Source organism: Rhipicephalus microplus, chromosome 9 (assembly GCF_043290135.1).
Source record: "Rhipicephalus microplus isolate Deutch F79 chromosome 9, USDA_Rmic, whole genome shotgun sequence".
NCBI lineage: Eukaryota > Metazoa > Arthropoda > Arachnida > Ixodida > Ixodidae > Rhipicephalus > Rhipicephalus microplus.
The window spans coordinates 53714485-53739811 of record NC_134708.1 but is presented as its reverse complement, the minus strand read 5'-3'; the positions used below and the strand labels follow the sequence as shown (position 1 = coordinate 53739811).

General features: G+C 44.4%; 2 protein-coding genes across 5 annotated transcripts in view; both read right to left on the bottom strand.

Annotated features, from left to right (window-relative positions):
- Positions 1-1034, bottom strand: part of LOC142771341 (uncharacterized) — a 32097-nt gene extending 31063 nt beyond the window's left edge. For both annotated transcript variants that reach the window (XM_075872820.1, XM_075872821.1), the window contains exons 1-2: positions 729-1034; positions 33-119 (exon numbers count right to left, since the gene is read on the bottom strand). The gene's annotated coding sequence lies outside the window, so the exon portion shown is untranslated. The remainder of the gene's footprint in view (positions 1-32; positions 120-728) is intronic.
- A 3632-nt stretch (positions 1035-4666) lies between these two features.
- On the bottom strand, positions 4667-25193 carry LOC119165640 (uncharacterized). 3 transcript variants are annotated; one of them, XM_075872817.1, is made up of 10 exons: positions 25043-25193; positions 21557-21638; positions 20574-20619; positions 15032-15114; positions 11555-11644; positions 10511-10546; positions 9710-9745; positions 8849-8908; positions 7049-7099; positions 4667-4796 (listed from the first exon to the last, which is right to left on the bottom strand). In XM_075872817.1, exons 2-10 carry the CDS (start codon positions 21608-21610, stop codon positions 4740-4742), a joined length of 513 nt encoding a protein of 170 aa, XP_075728932.1. In that variant the 5' UTR covers positions 21611-21638; positions 25043-25193; the 3' UTR covers positions 4667-4739. The 3 variants fall into 3 exon arrangements, with proteins under 3 accessions (XP_075728932.1, XP_075728933.1, XP_075728934.1); XM_075872818.1 differs by lacking the exon at positions 7049-7099; XM_075872819.1 differs by lacking the exon at positions 20574-20619.
- Between the last annotated feature and the right edge of the window lie 134 nt (positions 25194-25327).

Below are 25327 nucleotides of genomic sequence, written 5' to 3'. Positions count from 1 at the left end.
ATGGACGAGGAAATATATGTGTGGCCGCTTACCGTTGTGCTGCACGTCCACCGGATTCGGTCTTCGTTCTCGTCTTCAACCCTGTTGGCTCCACGTGCGCCTAAACACCATGCTGCCACCTACTTGGTTTAAAATGAAGATACCGGTAGTGTGAGGTATTGCTTGAGTCGACTCTAATAAAGTGATTCCTCACATTATGTAGATCCTAATTTTTTGGCCCACACCCACCCTAGAAAATTGGGGAATTACCGCGTCGTCATCATTTCTAGAATATACAATGCTGTTTTTACTGCGACCATGTCATGATGCATTGCCACAAAGAACACTATATAGCATAGTCAGACAAAGTGGTAAAGCGAACAGACGGAAGATCAAACGTTTGGCCTTCGAGTATCGGCTGTGGGCTGTTCATGAGTTAATATGCGATGCTGCATTGACGCTCGAAACGAGCAATATTTTTCGCTTTATACGTTTTCATCTCATGGACGTCAGCTTTGGCATTCAACGATAACAGATTACAAGTTTCACGCTAATACGAATGCTCCAGTAATCAGCTCATGAAAGAGGGGGTGCGGTACCCTTCTTGGAGCCTCGTCATCCCCGCCGCAACATGTGGGCTTGCAGTGCCGTTATCTCACGGGTTGTAAGGGAGAGTAATAAGGCACTAAGTAAATACATTGTAATGGAAAGCATCGAGGCACTAAATCAATAAATCAGTCATAGCTCACCGACATCTTACTGTTTCCTTGCACAAAGCATCGTTCGTTCCCGTGCAGATGAAAGTATTCGCTGTTTCACAGCCGGGCACGTCGTCCCGTTCGGTCACCACTGTACCACAAACACTGATTAACTGGTGCTTAACTGGCGTTTATCGCTCACTTTCCCTTGAACAGAATCACTAATGATGTAGCACGTCTCTTACATGGGTAGAACGGCAAGGGTAAAATTTTGGCCCAGGGAAATGCGGATTATACAGCGCGGTAAAGTAACAGTCCAGTGGGATTTAAAGATAACCGTTCCAGCTTGCACCAGGCTACTGGCCCATCCGCTTCGCAAAGATATCGTATTCTCCTTTCTTTCGTTGGCTGCTCTATGCTGCAGCAATAACCCCCGCGATCAACGCGCCACCTTTCCTCGCTATGCTAAGCCTTCCATTCATGGCGATCGTTTTTACTTGGTCTGCTCTTCACGGACGACAACATACCTTGCTGGAAGGATCCTGGGACGCTGCCGATTGATACCATTTCAATTGAACTACTCGCTGAGTTGCTTTTTTTTTTCAGAGCTAGTTTCAGTCTAAGAAAAGGTCGAGTAAAAAGGGGCATAGTTTCGTTCAACAAAAATAATCACTATCGGGCTTTCTTGCATTTCGTTTCTTGAAAACATGGCGCTCACCACTTTCCAAAGAACACAAGTAGTGTTTACCTTATCGTGATAGGAACGAATAACGAACAAATGATATAGGAACTGGTATAATATTTAGTGTTAGAAAAGTGTTACCACGACCGCTAATTTTAGGTGACTGTCAGCCTAACTGCACACGTGATGCACTTATTCGCGCTATGCACCCAGTGGCGTAGCCAAGGAGTAACCGACCAAGCCTGTGCCCTTTTTCGCCTCCCCGAATTTTTTTCGCCAGCGCATAGAAAGAACAAATGGACACTCGACCACATCTGCTTGCCCGGCCCCCCGTTCAGATCAGAATAGAGTCCTCCACCCACCCTCCTCTTCAAAACGAACAAATGTACCTATGCCTCTGTCTGTAGAGCAGGCTGAAAATCGTTGCACCGCATGCATCCGCCACATTGAAATCACTGACTCGAACATGCGATCAGTCTTTTCCTTGCTTAACTATCGCTAAATGGCTGCTCTAATTACCCTGTGTAATAGTTAAGCACATACGCTTTCGCGCCACTCACGTTGAGTGCGCAGGTTCGGTTACTTACTACGGCGGTTGCATATTGATTGATTGATTTGTGGGGTTTAACGTCCCAAAACCACTATTTGATTATGAGAGACGCCGTAGTGGAGGGCTCCGGAAATTTTGATCACCTGGGGTTCTTTAACGTGCACCCAAATCTGAGTACACGGGCCTACAACATTTCCACCTCCATCGGAAATGCAGCCGCCGCAGCCGGGATTCAAACCCGCGACCTGCGGGTCAGCAGACGAGTACCTTAGCCACTAGACCACCTTGGCGGGGCGCGGTTGCATATTAGTATATCAGCTTGCATTAGTCAAGGTTTCATATTAGTAGCTTAGCACTAGTGGTGCCCAACCCGGAGAAATTACAGAACTGGTTGACCTGGAGTACCGAGATTTTTTTCTGGAGACTGGGCGATGACCTTCCTTCTCACTTTTTCCCATCATCTGTGTTTCTGACATCTCTTCTTCGTAGCTGCTTCGTTAACTCTTAATCTGTTTTTCCTTTTTATTCTTTCTACGTTTATCTTTTTCTACCTTAGTTTTTTATCTCTCTTTCCTTCGTTCTCTTCGCTAGTTTTTTTCCCATGTCGCTCTGTTTTTCAGTCTTTCTTGTACCTGTTTCTTTCTATCGCCTTCGTTTCATTTTTGTCCTCCTACGTTCATTTCGTCGAGATCGTTTGTCTTTCATTGTTCCTGCTTTATTTCATCTATTTCAGTCCTTTGTCTTCAAGCTCTTTATCACGCCTGTTTCTTGATTTCTCCTTCTGCCTCTTTCTTTTTTGTTTTTATTCTCTTTATTTCTTCCACTCTTTTTTGTTTCTATCGCTTCATTTCTTTATCTTCGACGTTTTTCACGTGATCTGCTTGACCAAACAGTGTTTTCTTTTAACACTTGTACCTGCTGCACTCGATATTGCGGCTTGGCAAATCACAGTGGCGCACAGCCTCGCGTGGAGATTAACATGACGGAGCTCAAGTCAGAGACGCTACAAAAAAAGAAAACAAAAAAAGGCAGATCCCACGTGCAGTGGGAATCAATGATATGCGAAGCACGAATGAGGAAGGTTGATATGTCACTCTAAAATCAGCACAATGTTACGAGGTGGAGGTAAATTATGCAATTCATGACTTCCGTGTGATGATCATCATGTTTGTTTGTGTCGTTTACCTTCGTCATCTATTCACGTCACGTGATACCAAACTTAGTACACGTGGAACTAGCGAAACGGCCGCGAGCACGCTAGGAGCGTGGTATGTTGTCATCTTCTTGCATAATACGGTTGTCAGGGTTATCAGGTTTGCACCAGTCATATACCTTCGCAATCAATTGACTTCCCGTAACACGAACTTTGGTACATGTGGGGCTAGCAAAACAGCCGCCAGTGCATCATGAGTACGGCGTGTAGCCATGTTGTTACATGACACGCATGTTGTGATTATCATGTTTAGATGTGTCATTTACCTATGTCGTCTGTTCACGTCTCGTAATACCGAGTTTGGTACATGTGAATATAGCGAAACGGCCGCGAGCGCATCATGAGCGTAGCATGTAGTCAGATTGTTACATGACGCTCATCTCATGTTTATCATGTTTGCACCAGTATTATTCCTTCATCATCTATTCGCGTACCGTAATACCAAATTTGGTATATGTGACACTAGCGAAACGGCCACGAGCGCATCATAAGCGTGGCATATAGTGATGTTACATGACACGCATGTGATGATTTTCATGTCACTGATTTCAGTTCATGTCAGTTTCATAGCACTGATCATGTTCATGTCATTTTCATTGTGATGATTTTCTTGTCTGTCACTTGTCTGCGCCATGCAATCATGCCATGCCATGCTAGTTTTGAAACATGGCATGAGAATGAAACCACCGCAAGAGCTTCGGGACCATGAAATGTAAATCATGACGTTCGTGACACACGTCATTATTTTCATGCTATGACTAGTCAAATATGTTCTTCATACAATCATGTTATGCCATACCAATATTGGTATTGATACCATCACCGAAACGGCCAGGAGAGCTAAAAGTCGTAGGCGGATAGATAGATAGATAGATAGATAGATAGATAGATAGATAGATAGATAGATAGATAGATAGATAGATAGATAGATAGATAGATAGATAGATAGATAGATAGATAGATAGATAGATAGATAGATAGATAGATAGATAGATAGATAGATAGATAGATAGACAGACAGACAGACAGACAGACAGACAGACAGACAGACAGACAGACAGACAGATAGACAGACAGACAGACAGACAGACAGACAGATAGATAGATAGATAGATAGATAGATAGATAGATAGATAGATAGATAGATAGATAGATAGATAGATAGATAGATAGATAGATAGATAGATAGATAGATAGATAGATAGATAGATAGATAGATAGATAGATAGATAGATAGATAGATAGATAGATAGATAGATAGATAGATAGATTCAGTTCCCAAGGAAATGCTTCACATTAAATATTGTAGCTGTTTAAAGCAGGAAGTCCCTGTATAACGCGACAGTACTTACACTGGGTACGTTTCAAGTGGTTGTATGATTGCTTGCTCCCGCATTAGTTTCTCGCTGATCACAGTTCTCGTATGCAGATCTTAAAGCATGCGCACTTAAGTTACATAGTACGTTTTTACCCAAGCGAGTCATTAAAAAGTATTCGAATATTTAATTTTGTAGCGAAGTGCGCGACGTCGCGAAGTTGCGAAGTCCGCCCACGAAAGCGTGAGCAGTGTTGAGCTGTGCAGTCGCGCGTCGCCTAGCTCGGAAGGAGAGCAGGTGCCTACGATGGTGGTCCCAGCTTGTCGGAGAACACCTGCACGCGGTAGATGACGAACCCCTGCGTGAAACGAAGGAAAATTATTAGGGAAAAAAATCTTGGATGCCTCATAAAACTGACCGCTGGTATCGTCAGTATCTCGCTGCGTCTACTCCAACACGAATGAAGCGAGAAAAATTACGTCCTGTCGTTGACATGTGCTGTCATCATATAACGTCAGAGATCAACCTAACTTGTTACGGAATCACAGTGTCTTAATACGTCATGTAATGGGACGTCATAAGACAATGTCACTCGGTGACTTGGTCACAAAAAAACCGATCACGGAGGCCATTCAAAAACAGGTGATGTGCATAAAGCTTGCAATGCCACTAGTCCTGTAGGCACTGCAAGAGTACGTTAGGTGCATAAAGTCATTGTAGAGGGGTACAGGAAGGTCAATACATCGACTTCATCTTAATACGGCATCTAATATGACATCATATGAAATTGTCGTTCCGTCACGGGTGGGCCGATCACGGAGGCCATGCGAAATAGGTGAGATGCAGAAACCTTGCAATGCGACTGATCCCGAAGGCGATGCAAAACCACATTAGGTACAGAAGGCTTTTGTAGAAGGGCGCAAAAAGATCGATACATCGACTGAGAAGAAAACCAAGAACCATGCTTTCACCTCTGAGTTGCCCTGGGCGAGTGCATAATGGACCCCGTGAGTGTTTCTTTTTAAATTAAGGCGAAGCTCTTCCATGCGACAACATACGCTATAAGTGAACACCTGGGTCAACGCGAGTGCCGTGCCGTTTCGTCATAATGCGGTGACGTCACAATGTGACGGCATCATGACATTAGAAATTTCCAATTTCATGACATCATGACTACGCCGTGAAATCAGTGTCATGACATTACGTATAGTCACTTGAGCTAAAGTGGGCGTATCCCGGAGGAGCTGTAAGTGCGCAATGCTAGAAATGCTTCCGATCCCAGAGGCGACATAGCACTATGCTCGCTTTTTTTTTTTTACATCTGGTGTTTTACATCACAAAGCAACGATATGATTATCAGAGACGCCGTAGACGAGGGCTCCAGATATTCGACTATCTGGAGTTGGTGCATGGGCACTGCCATCGCACGGGCCTTCACCATTTCGTCTTCATCGAAATGCGACTGCCACAGCCGAGATCGAACCCATAACCTTCGGTTCAACAGCCAAGCACCACAGCCACTGTTTGGCAGACAAGAGCCCCGTTTGTTGCGGAAAGCTTTCGAAGAGGGGGAGTGGATAGGAGAATCAACACAATTGGTTGAGAAGCAAGCATCGATGGGAATGCAGCACACAGCTTTTCTTCGGCCATGAAGCACTTAGCAAGTTAATGGAAAGTGGTATGGTTTAAAAAATGTCCATATGCTTTTTATATTTATAAATGGACATAGCCTAATCTATTATATGGGCATGTACCGTTTCTCACTGGTGTTATCATTTGCTAATTTAGTATGTCTGAGCATTGGTCCCTACTCAAGCCAGCCGGGCTGTTTAACTTGAAATGTTTTATCGGCGTTTTTGTACAACGTGTTGAAAGTGACAACAAAAGAAGTAAGAATTGCTATCAAAAAATAAAGGCGGCTATCACCATCAAGCCGTAAGCGCGAAGATATACGTGAGGGACCGCGTAATCGAGTTATTCTATTCAAATGAGAAGTCTTATATCTAACCAGAGAGATAATTACATTACGTTTTATCGGGGTGATGTCACAGTGCTGATAACGTCCTATCACGATCATACTTGATGACTTCAGCACTGAGCCTTGAACTATTCATAATACTGAGCGCTTATTAGGTAGATACTGACACTAAACTGATTAACATTTCGCCGCAAAAACACGTCACTGAAAAATGTAAAAATAAAGCCAAATCTCGCTTCGGGATCCCTACGGAAGGTTTGTTCACAAAGCAATGAGAGATGAGCGGCCATTTCTTTAAATAACGTTGAGTGCATGATGCAAAGTCCAGGAGTTGTCTACACGTGTTTAAGTGCCACATGGTATAATGATGGGTTCTTTGCCTCAGTTATTAGTCATTGGAATGCGGTTGCGATCGAAGAAGGTTGTGATCACACTAAATGAGACGCGAAGTGTAAGCGGTGTCAAAATTTAACTGCTGGTTACAATATAGAACCATAGGATATCGAGAAACTTATCAGAACGGTCTATGACGTGTAAATTGCATAAATCACTTAGAAGTAATTGTGGAACTGCGAAAAACACTTTTTCTATTAAATTTCGCTGGCCGCCGTAGCCATCACGTGTATACTTACGTCAGCAATGATACCAATTATGACGGCTACCAGGTATGTAGTTGCGTCCGGCTGCGTAGAACGAGGGCTATGTGTAAGTTCACTCTACGTCCGTGTAATACGTCGTTACCGCCTCAAGCAAGCGGAGGGTGAAAGAGCGTCGACGTAACGTTCATCCTTCACCTTCCGCTTGCGTGCGGTAAGGTCCCCTATAGATGAAACAAGTAGCGTGTGGCAGGTGTCCCGCCACGTGTGGTGTGACTGTGCGCGTAGCACGTGTACAGGCAGCAGGCCCTTACCGGATGTTAGACAGTTATAGTTTAGCGTTAGCGTGATAGCGTAGGTTAAGGGAATGACGCTACTGTGCAGCAAACGTGCTTTGTAGGCAGCGTCTTACAGTTTATCGACATAGCGCTTACGTGGTTTACGTGCCCCCAAGTGGGATGGTGGCGCCACCTATTAGATGGTTAATAAGTTAAACAGTGAAAATGAAAATAAAACGAGAATGTTTGCCTATGCCACCGCGTGAAGCATTGTTAGAAATTTATTTTTGTGATAATAAAAGTAAATAAATATGAACCACGTACAAAACGCGAAAACACCTACGTTGCCGATTTGTTTACATTGATCTCTTAGTTAGGCCTAGGAGCGTTCGAAATGGGAAGCTATCGCAAAAACTACGCCAACTTATCCGTAATACCCAGTCATCGAAGCTAACTGAAGGCAAGCGAATCCATTTTGAACAGTCGTTTGCTGCGAACAAAGGGAATCTTTCAACAACTACGCCAAAATCATTTTGGAGCGGGCGTCCGAGAGCGCCGCCATGTATATGTACACTACGTGCACCTACGCTACCTCAAATCTCATAAATACCGCGCGTACGGTAAGCGGTACGCGTAACGTACGTATCTGCGCATGCGCACTTCGATTCCGGTATCACGGCACGCCCGGTATCACGATAAGCCTGGTATACTATAACTCTCTTGTATCCGCTTCGTCTATTGTGAGCCAGAACCTCACCTCTACTCTTCGCGGCCAGTACGGCCTCGCATTGGCAACCGCCTCTCTGGTGCCCCCCTCCGGCCAACGCCACATCAAAATCACGCTACGACCACGAGTGAGGTGGTTACACAAGCGCTATATATATATATATATATATATATATATATATATATATATATATATATATATATATATATATATATATATATATATATATATATATATATATATATATATATATATATATATATATATATATATATATATATATATATATATATATATATATATATATATATATATATATATATATATATATATATGTATCCGGCAAGCGGAGCGTGACACACAGACGCAAAACTGTTGTAAGATCTATAGCGCTAAAGAAGCTCCGCTCTTATACACAGAAACGACGCGTTTCATCACGGTCTCTAAGCCAACGATGTATAAACACTTCCGAAGATATTCTAACGGCACTCGTCCGTTCACGAGGTCACGCCTTCATTTATGGGTTGCGACGGGAGCTCTTCGACAGATTTGAACAGGGTGTTACCTTTGATCGAAAACCATCTCTCCAACGCTTGCACGGAACTCTTTTCCCCATGCAGCTATTGCAGTATGGAAACAGCGTTTTCGCCACTCTTTGAGAGTATTCAGAGAAGCTTTAGAGACACACTTGTTGAACGTCGTACAAAAAAACTCTCTTATTTTGTAATAAAGAAAATTGTGAACGTGTTAACACAAAAATTACAGCTCCGCATGACTCGTCAGAGGACTTGCAATAAAGTTACATAGAAAAGCCAGACCCTCCACGCTTACCTTGAATACTGGTTTTTCCTTGTCTTTGGCCATCATCGCTGGAAGCCGAGCTAGAAGATACTGAAGAGCATAAGGGTAGAAGAAGGGTTAAAAATGTTTAACGATTCCGAGCACTTGGTACTCAACTATGGGAGAGCACTAAGCCGTCCCTAAATAAGCAATGAGCCACGAAGATGAGGACCAAGAAGGTAGTACGGACAGTTAGATTTGGCGCATCCACATGTCAGTTTGTGTTCACAATGCTCAGGCTGTTACAATGCAGCAGGGTCTTCGCGTATAAAGTCAGTTGCGCGGCTCTAGTTTTCCAGCTGTAGTTGCGGCTCTAATTTGTGGGCACTGTTGATTGGCTTGTCATCTACGTTAAACGGAGCTTTAGTAGCAACGGACATCGTACAAGCTGTAGAACACGTTTTAATATGGCATTATACCGGTTTGTATTACGCAGGGATCACTGTGTTTTTTTTGTTTTTTTTTTCATGTGGTAATTTTGGAACGTTAAACCACGGGTAATATTTTTTTCTCTTATTTGCCTCTCTTTCGACGCTTCGGTCACGGGCAAGACTGTAATGTTTCGCTCACAGTCAACGACGCCGACACCGACACCGGAATATCTGCGAAAGAAGCACTTTATTGTTGTCGCGGAAATATCTATGTAAGTTGCTTTTTTTTCTGCAATAATGATATGCATTCACAGCTCAAGTAAAATGGTGTAGTGGGCGAGCTGGCACATACTTGTGGCGATGCTTAGCGAGTATAAAACTTGACACAGCAAACAAAACATGTGGCAGGCGCTCACAATGACAGATACTAAATAACTAACTAACTAACTAAATAAATAAATAAATAAATAAATTGTCTCACCGGAATAAATATGCCTTGGTGGACGAAACCACGGCCCTAAAGATAGAAAAGAAAAGTGTAGTCGTAGCGAAGTGGATTGCTTAACGCGAAGTGGAGGTTGCCAATTTCGCTGCCAAGACGTGTCAGAGCATTTTGATATTATCCTTGGACCTTCACGCAAACAGCTTTATCAACAGGCAGACCCGGCACACGTGTGAATCCATTGCAATAGCAAGCACTTGCGTGCTGGGTATGCAAAATCGATATGTGGGTTTCTATCTCTTCAGAAAGCGTAGTACCTCAGATTTGAATAAGACGCTACTATTCACCTGCCCTGACCGCACTTGAGAGTAATGTCTCGTGCAAGCTTTTCTTTCTGCGACCACTTACAAGACAGGGGAGATAACAGTAGAATTGATTGTGAAGAAAGGTTTGGTTCTAGCTTCGAACAGTCTCCGAGAGATGCATGAAGCACCACGCGAACTTAGACCTTCATACCGTGCTTAAAAATACTAAAAACCTCGCTAACTAAATGACTGGTATTGACAAATTTAAGCGTAGAACGTTATTACATGAGGAGACTCACAGCAGTCTCTATTTTAATTGCTCTGGTTGCGCATGAGTGCGCCATATGAAAGCGAATGATTGCTGCTTCCTAATGGTGTACACCAGGAGTTGATCGTAGGATCAGTTTTGATAGACATCTACAAACGAACGTGCTCTTCTTCTTGTTTGTTTGACTCAGTCACGGCTAGTGTTGTGCTGCCGAATGATCACACACAGTCATGCGATTCTCCCCCAGATGATCAATATTTTACTTACTTTGGCGCTCTTGGAGCCGTTCTTCGAGCCGAAAATCTGAAGCGAAAGAAGTACAGTGAGCTTACCAGCTCACACACATAGAATAAGCAGTTTACCTTACCGTTAAAACACATTTTTTTCTACTGAAGCGTTCCAAGTATGTGAAAATGCTGTTTATAAAGCAATACAAATTTCTAATTTTCCTTTTCATGCACAATATGCGTATTGGAACTGCGGACAATACTGTCAGTACTGGTAGCAATAGTAACCCTCCCATGAGGAGGGTCTCACGTTCTTTCGCAAAGCCCAACAGGGCACCTTTCAGATGGTAGACAACGGCACTTTAGAGAAGAACGATTAAAAAAGTGGCCCCATATCTACACGGTACACTGCAAATGTCGTCGAAAGACGATAGTCTTGCGTCTGGAGAGAGTGAACAAAACGTTTATTTGACATTCTGTGCAAGAAAATCGGCGAATGGTATTCTAGAGGCGCGGCATTAGAGTGCCTCGAGCGCGCAGCGGAGGCGAACGAGCTCATCAAGTCACGTAAACGTGAGACATGAGCGCTATCTGGCAGTTATTTTAGAAAACGAAGCGTGTGGCGTGCGCACCAGTCTCGGAGGCGATTGGGTGTAGAACGCAAGGCGACGGGTAGGTGCCACCACCGTGTCGTCTTAGCAAAGCGTTGGAAACACTTGCCTTTTTCGTGCAAGCGTTGCATTGTCAGCGCAGCGTGATAAATGATACGTTCCTTAGAATTACTTATGTATGCCTTTTCTAGAAAAAAGGGACGCCTACAGAATATTGATGTGTTGTTATGGTGCCTCGGATATGCGCAATAATTGCTTTTTAATTGAAAATCGCACAAGTATGAACGCTGAATTTTGAGCAATATTGGCGGGCGCTGCGATCGGGTCGGCCGTTTAGGGTATCGTTTGGTGCCATAAAGGTACTGTTAAGTGCGGAAAAACAAACAGACAGACCAAAAGTTTTGCGTCTAAGTTCTCCAAGAAAGACTATCATCCTTAAAATTATCTATATGCAATGCGTAAAATGAACTTGCCTCGTAAGCCAGGAAACCAGCCAAGACGCAGTACAGCACCAGTCGTACCTTCGCGAAACACACGAAGGTGTCAACCATTTTCTTGTTGCCCTGTCAACAAATACGAGAATTAACGTAACGCAAATTCTTCAACATATCGTAACGGAACTCAAACTAGGCTTGGTCGTAGGAATTCTCGTGAGAACATTCACGGCAACTAGCGCCAGGCGTGAATTGGGGTCAAAGTCCTCCCGTCTGCATTTTTTTTGGATGGGCACCCATGCAGTTAGAGTGACTAAACTGCGGACGCATCCAGCACGTTTAACGCCCTTGGCACACATGCCTTGGTGAACAAAAAAAAATGGCTGCGGCTAAGGTCGGCTAACCTAGGCCCGGATATGCAAGCGAAAGCCTGTTTACTTCGTTATGCTTGTTTAGACTCGTATATCCGAAGCCCAGTTTGTCAACCGCTAGGCGAACGTTCCGTACTGAGTTCACTCACAAGCGCAGTTTCATCAGTTTCCGTAGACGTCACCGAAGTCGATGCGATAAATGCCGGGCTCCTAAAGAGCCGACAGACGCTCGCACTCTTGTGCTTCTCTGCTCGCAGATGCGCGCGCTCTTTGCGTTTCCAGCCATCAGGCCTAAGAAGGGCCTTCGGAGAGATAGGCAGACGAGCCAACGTACGAGTTCGCTTTAGGCACACATCTGCGCTCTCCCGAGGCTTCCTGTCCCATCGACCGCACCAGCAGCCTCGGGACGTCTATTCAGGGCGGGAAAACTTAAGCGAAAGGCGGACACTGACATGCAAGCTCCACAGTCAGCCTATCATGCTCGCCTAAACGGTGAGCCGCGAACGCGACGCCCTACCCTCGGATTTTACTCTCACCCTCCGGTACGGAGGCGAACGCCTGTGGCGGTCGGCTCTGCGAACACAGCAATGCTCTCACAGTGGCCTCGAGCAGCTGTGATGTCACGTGACAGAGCGGTAAGGTAATGTCACGTGACATTACCGTACCACCGCGTGGGACCGCTCGCCTCCGTATACGGAGGCCACACGAGGGGGACAGTCGCAACACGCGGTAGGAGGCATGGCCTCCAAGATTTTGTGCTGGCAGCAAGCTCTCAATTGAAGAGAGAGCCACGTTCCAGGCATAGTTTTTCTAGGAGGCATTGCTCTAACAGAACTCTATCATGCCATGCCTTTCGCTCTTTAATCTTTTCTCTTCTTGCTATCATTTTCAATGACCCCTCTCCATTCCTAAAGCCGTGCTCCCGCGACGAAAACTTTTTTCTCTGCGGGATCATGCACAGCTGCAAAACCACAACAAAATTTTGCACGGCTTGTCAAGGGTGGTGAAAAAAAAACATTTATTAAGGCGAAAGCCCTTAATGTCTCATACTCGCGGTGACCGGTGTCCAGTCCCCTGACATGGTGCCAGCTGCGCCCTCTTCCCTCACGCTCTCTAAGCAATCACGTGATGGCGCAGTGGCCTCACAAAACAAAAAAATAAAGAAAAGCAGAAAATACAATCAAAGAAGCTAAAAACCAGAAAGAGAACCATAAAAAATCACCGCCTAAGCACTCCGTACAAATCATCGATGCCCCCTCTCCTTTCCCAAAGCTGAAACGTCTGATCCCCGTGTTTAACAGTGGATTCAACCCGATGCTGCATTGATGCCTTTAATTATTATTAGTTACATGTTCGTGCTTCTTAATGGGGTTTGACACACGTTTGGCTTAGGTTTACCAGTGTTTATTTCACATGCCGCTTATTGTGTCTCGCATGATCATGGTCATGGGGGAGTGTAATGAGCGGTTAAAAAGCGTTTCTCAATGCTTTAATCACAGTGATTGTTCTCGAACCAAGCACGGTCACAGAAGTCGCAGCCGAAGCCAACGCGCTGCTGAAGAAATTCCCGCCGAAAGTGGTGATTGCCCCGGTGAACGTACTCTTGCAATCATCACATTAATGGCACCATTCTAATTCAAATTCGTCTGGCATCGCAAGCCAACTCGGCGGGAGGTTTCAGGAGAAACTGTTGCTCGCGGGCTCACGCCACTGCTGCGTCGACGTCACTCACAACACAGCCAATGACGCGCGCGCTCGGGAACGATGTAGCTCATGACACAGCCAATGGAAAGCGTTTTTGGCACCGCTGCCGGGCGGTTTTTTGTTTCTTCTATAGCCGTACAATTTCTTGCTGTAAAAAAAAAAAGGCTTGGCATAGCCACTCGAGTGACGACAGGTTTTCACCGATCACACTTTGGCCACGTGCTAGAATGTTCCATTTTACAAACAAAGATACTGCATATTCTTGCTGTGCAAAACACACAGCAGTCACTTTTATAAGAGGAAACAAGCGACCGTGGGGCCACAGCCTCCTACCGCATTGCAATGTGGTGCACAACAGTGGCGAAGTATGGAAATAAAAAAACAAGAAAGTGGCGTCATTTCTTTTGTTGAGTACATACCCCGCTACTTCATGCTGTTGTGGCCACTACAATCCTTGACGAAAACAATATTCATGCAACAAAAACGAATATCTAAGAGAGGACGTAAAATAAAGATAAACGCTATCGTGAGGGAAGTGTGGGCGGTAGAAGGAACGACAACCCTCTCCTTTTACTTTCGCATATTAATAAAACGTCACAGTTTTGCCAAAAGGGTGGAGCAATGAATGCGATAGCAACATATTTGAATGTCTTACGAAGCAAGGCTATCATTATAGGAGCAACAGTAATTGTAGTAAACATGCGCTTGCTAAGTAACCACGTTTCCTGCAGCGCGGCCATGGCAGGTGACCACAGCAAGGCTCGTGCGTAGTGACGGCGTCTATAAACGAAGTGAGGCTGGCAGTCAACTCATTTAAATCCGATCTCACGTAACTCTACAAAAGGCTGGTGTAAGAAGCTCCCGCCTGCTGTGGGGGCACAAGGCGCGCACTGACCATTGCCACGATAGAGCGGCAGCCATACACGCTTCCCCACCCCCCTCATGTTCACTGGCGAGACGAGCGCGCGCGCAGACGAGCCCGACCGAAAGGCGGCGGCGGCGACAGCAAAGACCAGCCGAGACTGTCGATATAAGTGCTATCGCAATAATAATAGCCAAAATGTTATCGGGATTCCCGTCCCCAAAGCAACATATGAATATGAAGAACGCCGTAGGGGGCGGCTCCTGAAATTTCGACTATCTGGTGTTGCTTAACGTGCATCGGCATCACAAAGTACGCGGCGGGCCTCTACCATTCCGCCTTTATCGAAATGCGACCGCCACGGCCAGAATCGAACCTGTGACCTTCGGATCTGCAGTCGAGCACCCTAACCACTGCCCCAGCGCGCACATTTCGCCACTGCACCGTGCCGCATATGCGATACGTAGCTAGCTGCCAAGCGATCGCGCGTTACCTTGCGTAACAAAGTGATGGCTGTACATAATGCAATGTGTACACAGCACATGCACGTACTGCACACTAATTATGCGAAATTCTTACGCTCATGGCACCCAACAGCAGCACCAAAGCGATCACCGCAGAGCCGCCAAGGTAGGCAAAGAGGACGTACTCGGCGACTCCTCCTGAAGAAAAAGAAAGTAAGAAGACTGTGCAGTTGCGCTCAATGTGAAAGCTGTAAAAAGTGCGGGGCAGTCATTTACTTTTCCGCCAATGACGAACTCAAAGAGCTTATGCCGGAGGGGTGGAGGGCTGAGATGGTAAGACATAATTATGTGCTTTTTTAAGTGCGCTTGAGACAAGACACCACAGTAGAAACAAACATAAACAGGACGAACGCAGCTTGCGACCATCGCTGGAAGATCAGCATTCTTTCCCTGGCGATAGAGTTTTTTGATGTACTGTCGTAATTTATTTGCACTAGATAGTTTCTTACTGCATGCATCGAAATTCCCTTTTTATATCTTGTATTAACAACGGAGCCACACTGTGTCTCAGTAATCGTCTTAGAAGGCATGAGTGATCACAATATTTTGAACTGTGAATTTATATGCGAATATAAAAAAACAGGATAATGCAAAAAGGGTAATTTTTGATTCCGTACGAGTGAATGTTGATATGCATGCGGAGTGCTGACCTTTCAAGCTTTTTGGCTAATCTTATGCCTTCCTTCCATCAGCGCAATGCAAACATGAACTGTATTCTTATTCATGACAAGTTACTGTTACTTAAAGAAAAGTACGTACCTAAAATGAGAATAGCGGTATCGACGCATAGCGTATGGTTCACGACGCATGTGAAACGTTGCATGAACAAAATAAACGTTTATACCCAAAGGCGAAGTTATCAAACACTGAGGATGATTGGAGACGCTATCGTGAACATGCGCATCACTGCGAAACTGTAATATCAGTAGCTAAGGACAAATTTTTCAACAACAATAATTATAACATGCTACGAAATAAACAAAAAAAATTTGGAAAGTGATTAATCCGAAATACGTCTCAAATCCAACTGTATCATTAGTGAGAGCCGGGAATACTGTTTCTCCTGCTCAAGTTGCTGTAGAATTTAATGAGTTTTTTTTTTCATTTGTTTTCACTGATGAGAGTCCACTGCCAAATAATACTCACTTTTGTCATTTAAATTCGACCATGCATAATGTTGCTATTACTTCTAAAGGAGTAGAATCCGCCATCGGCCACCTGCCAAATAATTCTGCTCTAGGTCCTGATGGCGTATGCTCTGAACTTCTGAAACTAGCCAAACCTGTGACATGTGAAATTCTTGCCGCCCTATTTGAACAATTCATTGACATGGGAAGTGTTCCAAGCGATTGCAAGCAGGCTCGTGTCATTCCCATTTTTAAGTCAGGTTTCATTAATAAGCACGTGCTGTGAAATTCTGGAACATATCATTTCATCAGCAGTTTTTAAGTTCTTAACAGAACACAATTTTTTTATAAATCAACACGGATTTTTGCGTGATCGATCATGCGAGGTGCAACTCTTTGAATCGATCACTGACCTCCGCCACTCTATTCATTCATTATATGATGTTGATGCTATATTTGTTGATTTTGCGAAGGCCTTCGATAAGGTTCCTTATTTGTGCCTAATGCACAAGCTAACGCGCCTCAACATCAATAGGATAATTATTAAGCGGATAACCAATTTTTAACTAGCCGCTACCAATCAGTTTTCGTAAATAATCACTCTTCCCTTTTGATGAATGTTTAATCTGGTGTCCCTCAGGGCTTCATGCTCTGGCCCGTCCTCTTTTTAATTTATATTAATGATATTGCCAATGATTTGTGTTCTACAGTGAGATTATTTGCGGATGATTGCGTACTTTAGAGAAAAAATACTAGCGCTATGGATGCTCACTACTCACAATCGGACTTAGATAAACTCGGTAAATGGTGAGAAGATAGGCAAATGAAAATTAACCTCAACAAGACAAAAGTCATTAGATTCTCGGCAAAACCTAACCCTGCATTATCCAACTACACATTAAACAACACGTCCATAACCTCATCAAGATCTATGAAGTACTTGGGCGTTCATTTTTTCATCTGATTTGACATGGAACACCCATATAGACGCCATGGTTAGCAAAGCATCTGGGACACTTGGCTTCGTTCGGCGAAACCTAAGTTTAGAGAACACCACCACTAAACTTGCTTACGACACTTCGGTAAGTTCGAAAATCGAGTGTGCATCACTAATCTTGAACCCGCATCAGACATACCTCATTCATGAATTGAAATGTCTACAGAATGAAGCTGCTCGATTTATTACCAAAAACCACCGGCAAACATCAAGCATAACAAAAAATTAAATCTTCAATTCATCTTATTCCTCTGGAAACGCGTAGACTTATCACGCTTCTTTCTTTTTTTCATAAAATTTATCACAATCCGCCATCACGCGCTGCTTTTTATATCAAAGAAGCTCATCATGTATCGTCGCGACTTGATCATGAACATAAAATCTAGCCGATCTTCACCCATACCAATCTTTTCTTTAACTCCCTGCTACTACGAGTCATCCGTTAATAGAATATGCTTGCTGCTGACATTGCAGTTATTACTAATCATAATGCATTCGTAAACAGTCTGAAAGGTGACTTTAAAGCTTAAATTTTTGCATGTCTAATTCCGTCCTTCCCTCCCACTTTTTTTCTTCGACTCATTGCACATTAAAGTGCAATTCGTAACTTTTGTTCTTAGTTGCATTTTGGTGTCGTTTGTATTTATCGCTCATGCATTATTATATATTTGAGGAGTTTTGATTACTTTTATTTTCAATATTTGCATTTATCCTCTTTCAGAAGACAATACTTTTGTTGTAAATCAAGTAGTATTGTACTATCTTATCCTTTTTTCGCTTACTTCTGTTTGTTGAAAGAACTGTGTTAAGTCATACTTTGGTTGCAATGCCGCATGTTTTGGAGCATTTTTAAATGTCTGAGGTGCTTGAATTACAGCTGTATTTACTATTTGTACATTCATTTAGCTTCATAGAATATTGATATTGCTGCCACGAAGACATTTCTGTACCATCTCTTATGTCTGTTTTGAACACGTGCTACGCTGTATTATTCATAGTTTTGTACCCTCTATGTTATGCCTTCGGGCATTCAGGGTACATAAATAATTAAACAGTGCTTACGTACGAGCGCACCCTGGCCTTCACAGCCGTTCAGTTTGCTACGCCTCTATGGCGAGAACACAGAAGATGTTTGGCCTCTTCCATAATCTACTCTTTTCCATCTTGCTCTTTCTCCCGACACTCCCCTTCGTTTTCGTTTCTCTTTAATGACTTATCGCTATACCCGTCCTCCACACCCTCACTTTGCTTTCCCGTACCCTTACCGTTACCGTACTTGTAACATACCTTACCATACCCTTACCACTCTCTTACCATACATGGCTGCGTGGAACCACATATGGCTGTGATGGTTTACCCTCTCACTTCCTTCTTCCTCTCCTTCTCACCCTCACTTTCCTTTTTGCTACTCCTTACTATTATTAGCTGTTACCTTCTCCCTTCCTCCTCTACACACTCATCTCAGTTCCTTTCCCCATACCCCTGCTATACACGGCCATGCTATGCATTAGTTTTGCCTGCGGCACACCATACGCAGCCATGATACTGTTTGCTTTATTTTACGCTTTCTTTTCTCCTCAACCTCGATTCCTTTTCGCGCGCCTTGCTATAGTGGGATATACAATGTATTGCTTTGCGTGCATGACGTGAAGCAGTGGCATCAGATGTCGTCATATTTTATCCTCCTCCCTCCCTTTCTTTTTCCACTTCACATTCAACTAGCTCCCCCTCCGCTTTAGTTCCCTTTCCTGACTCCTTACCGTGCATGTTTAAGCTATAGATGGCTATGGCATATGTGGCATTGTTCGTGTTACATTAGCTACCTTTAGGAATACTTCAATAACGCACTATAGAATTAGCTGTATGTAAACACTGCCCACCACTGGAGACCTCCACGCTTCTATGGCGCGTGTAACGTCATGCGCTGCATAAAGTAGAGCCTCAGTTTTTAGGGGCGAAGCTCAGCGTGGTCGAGGCTTGTCCGTTAGCGTTGCCGTTGTGTGCCGCAGAACAAGCGTGTTCCAGAACGCGCATTCTCTTTCTGCCATCACGGCATAGCCCGTGCAAGGCCCCCACTATACGCCGTGACGATGACGATGGAGCTGACGACGCTGATGACTATAATGATAATCACTGACAACGACTGGCTTGTGCAGCAGATGACGTCTCGACATGCTCTACACTGCGATTCGTATGACTGGATACGATCAACAACCACCAGGAAAACGTGCACGGACTTTGTCTTTGGAAGCTTCAGACTAGATACTTAACTAAATTCAGTATTCAGCACAACACGCCAGTTATGATCGATAAGCATTGTATACAACTGTACACCGCTTGCAGCTCAATTACATGCGTGAGGGGTCAGTGTTACGTGTGATTTACCGTACCACCGAATGATCCCGCTGCTTCATCAACTCATCCTCATTCACTTCGCGGATATGCCACGAAATTTTTCACTAAAGTTTTAGCTACTACAGATTGTTAGGTTTTATTGCGAAGCTGAAAAAATAGCAATAATAATTGCGGTTCTACGTGAAGCGAATGCGTCCTAGAATGACTGAAACGTCGTTAGCCCGATTCATGAGAGCGTTTTTTTTTTTTTGACAAAGAAATAAGTGCCCTATGCTAAACAATTGAACATTTGATATTTCTCGGTTATACAAGAGGCCTCCGCGAGCCCGGGCTGTTTCCGCGTATACAATGTTATGGTATTCATATATTACAAAATTACTGGCGAATGCTATATGTAAGCAAAACACGGCGTGTTACAATTGAAAGGTCACGCGATAACACTTAACAATGTACGTGGCTACAGAAAACCTCGCGAAGCTGATGTGTACGTTGTGGGCAATCACTGAAAGCGCGACTTGCCATTTATTTTCACGAGAAATACGAGTCTCGCAAGAATGAAGCAGATTTATCGTTTCAAGGAGGGCTCGGTTCACTCAGTGATACAGGAAACACGCGAAGTCGCACTGTTGCTTTCCTGTCAACGCGTAAGCACTCAGACTAGCACACACGAAGAAGAAAACGGATGCGACAGCTGCCAGTATGATAGGTATAACCCTCCTCGAGCGGGTACTGCTGACATCCGCTCCGAGGCGTGGCAGTCTATAGATGGGCATTACAGATACCATAGTGGAGGACAAGCTGAAGAATATTGAAATAACTAAAATACAGGCATATCTGAACCCTGGGCAGAATGATTCACCAGAATTTAGACAGTAAGATTTAGACAGTAGAAGTAAGATGCTTTCTACGTCACCTCTGACTGGTGCGTCCGAGTTGCACCAGTCTAAAAAAGTTCGCGTATTTAGAAATAGAAAATTATCAAGTTGAATCGCTCGTATATTTACTCTAAAATGTCGCCAGCTTCTGTTTGAACGCATGCGGAATAACTCATGATAACACACTTTGGGTATGGTTGAAAACTGGGAGTCTTGGCGCCTTTAAATTCCCCCGCAACTTACTTGTTTCGCTCTGGAGTAGTACAAAAATATTAAGCCCGTTGTATAGCTGAAAGACAATGAGTGTTCCGATTATTAGCTTCAATACTGAAAGACGTACAGATAAGATAAACATGCAGTGTTATCTCACTAAATATATAAATAAAATTAGGGGGACACTAAAAAAGTGAAATAAAAAATGACAAAACCATCGGAATTCTACTAAGAAAACGCAAATGTTCAGATAAATAGAGCCTATTTCACGAGTCTACGAGCAGAGTGTTGAATTTTCGTAGGATTGTGAGGGCGCTGCACGCCAGCGCGCGGTTAGTTGAGCATCGATGGCCGTGACGCTAAGAGTGCCCTCAGCGAAAGCACGGTGCCGCGACCTTTCTGTTACGTTACTTCTCTTTCTCCTCTTCTCTTTTATATCGCACTGTTATCTCCGAAGGGACTCAGATGTGCTTCACTAAAGCGCTATTCACACGGGCGACAAATGAGAATTGCGGATCACGTGACAAAGACGTCATAGATCAGTGAGTAAGCGCGACTTTTTGGTGCATCGGAGAAACTTTGGGTGACAAGACAAACTATCCCCCTGTGGTGGCGGATATATGGGAATTTCGGGAAGGTCTATGGCCACATTGTTGCATTTTTTCTGGCACATAGCGGCGGCACGCTGATGGTTTCGTTGTGAACAGCTGGTGAAAAGGGCAGTACGAGCCACTAGAGTGGTCTGGTAACACTGACCTCCACCTGCGTGCACCTCGACCGTGTGAGTGGAGGACATTTGTGGGGACTTCTCTCCGCGAGATGACGTTGTTGCTAGGCTCCGCCTTTATTCCCCAATGATTTGTCTCCCGTGGGAATGCACCTTAAGAGGCACTGGCATAAGTGAAAACAGATTGCGAATAAAAAATTAGGATGCTGCAAGTAAATGCTTGTCCAAACTATTTCATATGCAGGAGTGAACGCTTACTCGTAAAGTAAGGAATCAGTGTACTTACGAGGCAGACGGCGGCCAGAATGGACACTTCGAACGCAGTCTCGCATATGCACATCGTTTCTTCTGTGCTTTCAAAACAGGCCCTGGAAAAAAACAACAACAGGACATTCAAATGACTGATTAATTACAGTGTTTGACGTCTTGACGCACATACTATGGCATTCCACTCAGGAAAAAAAAATTGGAGGCGACACTAATCCTTAAATTAGTTACCTCGTAGTGATATTCATTTGTCGGCAATCTTTTTCCTTATGTTTATACATTGTGTTAGCCGTGTCTTTCACGCGCTGTCATATATAAGATCTCAGAGACCACTCGGACGAAGGCACACGGATGATACCAGCTCCGCCAGGTGTCACAACAATTTCAGCTGCTCAAATGAAAACTGTCAGCTGCCTCTGCAAACTCATGCACTTGGTTATCTTTATTTATCCTTACAGTTAGTTGGGTCTCTCCAGTGAACGTAAAGTGGCCATGACACGGCCACCAAACTGTTTCTGGTTTTCAGCCAAAACTAGTAGTAAAGAATCGCTTATGACTATGTAGATATAAAATGGGAGCCACAAAATTATTTTTTTCCAAAACAAGCCTTAGCAGTTATCGGCCATGAATCTCGCCCGACGCTGTCGGCCGCCACGTTGTGATGGTGCGCGTCATGTCATGTGACGGAGGGAACACAGACGCCGAGTTGTACCCAACTTTAAGCTGCCGCAAATCGTTAAAATTCAATGCCAAACTGAAGGAAGCTAACATCGTTCAGCGGAATACAGACACTTTATCAGCTAGCTTCGTGTTACGTCACGGTTTGCGAGCGCGTCAGTGTTGCCTTCCTCTCAGGCCACTCGATTGTTAGTAAAAATATTCAAGGATGAATCACTCGAACAAATGCGCTAAAACTCCGCCAAGTTAATTGTGAATGCGCGAGGATTAACTCACATGACACAGATCATGATAAAAAATTTTGTGTCATAGCCCCTTTAAGCGCTGATATCATGAGTACCCGATAAAACTCCTAAATTGCACTAAAACCATTGCTTTCATACCTGCTTTATTTTTCAGAATTGTTTCAGTGTTCGTAGAAACGGAAGTAAGTACTCAAAGGAAAGTGCTTAGAGGAAAAACAAGAGTGTCACTTGGTGCTCGTTGCACCTAAAAACGTCCTCTCCAGATTCAATGCTCTCTTTAGAAGGAAACTTCAGCAAGGCTTTTCCAAAGGCCTGTGTGAATACTTTGCAATGGCACGCACGGTGTATACCATTTCACGTGGTTCTCCTGTATGTAACAATAGTTGTACGTGATCGGATGTCGTAATAACATACATATAACAGTAGACATGGCGTAGAGAGTTTCGCTACTAGTTACGTGCAAGAGAGGCGAAACAAAGTACCCCCCGGGAAATGAGTGATTGCGAAATATGTTCCAAGTGGATGACATGAAACCTTCATAGAAAACAGCGTATAATTCATCTCTTATAGAAACGTTTCATGCCGCATGCCGCATACCTAGAAATCTCGTGTGAACACCAATGAATTATGTCTGTTCTTGTAGGAACATGCGGAAATATGGAATGCATGTCATTTGTGTCGTATGAAATTTTTTAATAGAGTTAAGCGTATAACTCCTGTCTCATGTGAATCACTTCAAACTAGCCGAGTTTTGTGCCGTGGAAATCAAGTACCGCTTTTATGGCCAACAAAACTGCCCGGTGCGTTAAACGCACGAACCTGAACTTAATGTTGACACAAATTTCCCTCACTCTTTTATTCGTCGACACCGCATCACAAGTAGCGCTCTATACAAACCACCACTTTGTAAAACTATTTCAAATGTCTAATCAACACACCTGTTTACTCTTGTTATCCACTAGTATTAGAAGTTGTGTGGTAGCTATAGCGCCACCAGAATAATGTTCGAAAAATTGTCATCACGACTACATGATGAAAAAGCAAGACACGAAGGGCGCACGGAACTTGTAGGGTGCTCTAAACGGCTGACTTTCTTGTCGGGTACAACTTTAGAAGCCCGCCACAAAAACGGATGCACACGAGCTCGCAACGCTGGCTGCACACACCAGACGGACGTCATGAGCCGTACGGCTGCTGTGCCCTACGTCACTAAGCTAGGATTATTGAAAGCGCCTTCGGAGAGGGCGGGGGTGATACTAGAAAGAAAAATTGAAAATAAAGATGAGCTCCGCAGCTGTCTACACCAGGTTTCGACACCTCAGCAGTAGCTCACAAGGGAATGCGATAATGAGGGATTAGAAGTGAAGTTTGAGAGAAAAGTCAGAGATTGGGACACGGTCAAAAGAGCCCGAGGACGTGGCATCGATCGGCGAGGGCTACACATCAGCAGCAGTTCTCAGGCGGCTGGCCGATCGGCAAGGGCTAGGCTAGCGTCACGAGATCGCGAATGACACAACTGTTCAGCGCGGATTCCGAAAAGCGAGTTCCCGCTTCCGGAGATTGATTGATTGATTGATTTGTGGGGTTTAACGTCCCAAAACCACCATATGATTTTGAGGGACGCCGTAGTGGAGGGCTCCGGAAATTTCGACCACCTGGGGTTCTTTAACGCGCACCCAAATCTGAGCACACGGGCCTACAACATTTCCGCCTCCATCGGAAATGCAGCCGCCGCAGCCGGGATTCGACCCCGCGACCTGCGGGCCAGCATCCCGCTTCCGGAGAACATTGCCGAGTGAATGAGTAGGACATTTTTTTTTCTAGTCGTGAAGGCAATCGTCTGCCGCGGTTCGGTCATTAAGTCATGGGCCTCACTGGACTTTTCGGGTTTTATGCGAGTGTAATTATCTATTTATCTTGTGCCTTAACGTTGTGTCGGCGTGTGGTGTCCGATGGCAAGAACCCGACAACTGGACGCGAGACGCGGCGTGCGCCGGCACGACTCGCGACAGTACCGCTATAGAAGTGAGTCAAGACGCGGAAACTCCAACCATGACTGAGCTGGCCAGCGGTCGTATATTCAAACACATAATGGACATCAGTGCGCGCGTGATTGTCTTGGACCGATAACGCGCGCCCCCACAGAGCGACTACTGTTGACTGCTCAATATTCTAAGGCACGCACTCAGCGCACACATACACTTTATGAATGTGCCTCTACACCACACTTGGAGAGCGGGAAGCTAAAGAAACAGAATGGTCACTTGCCGGCTAAAACACTTCGACACTGTTGATCAGAAGCCGCTTTCTCGGCGATTCTAATGTTGCTTAGCTCAGCTTGATGAAGGCGGGGACGCGATCGGTGGTCTCGAACAAAAGTTGATAGATACATACAGCAGCAATCAGCGTAGTCACGCACTCGCACAAGCACAGCCGAAATAACAAAGCATAAGAAGCGAGTGAATTTCACAGCAGCTTGATATCGTTTCTTCCTTGAAGCCCACCAAAATAATTATTTTATTAGTTTACCGCAGACAAAGTTCGCGTAGCGTAATGAGCGAGAAATAAACGTGTCCACTCACCGATGTGCTACACGTCAACCGGATCTGGTCTTCGTTCTCGTCTTCAGCACTGTCAGACTTCACACGCACCTCACCGCACTGCTGCCACCTATGACATAAAATATCTCCCAACGCAAGTTGCAATTTATTATGGTCCTGTTATCTACTGTTTTCAGTTACTCTGGTGTACTGGTTATGAGAATGTTATTTGACGCTGCAACAAAAAGTTGATTTAATGCCACAACATACACAGGGATGTAAGAAAATGGTAAAAGGTAGTACGTGCTGCTTAGTTCGGCCGTCGAG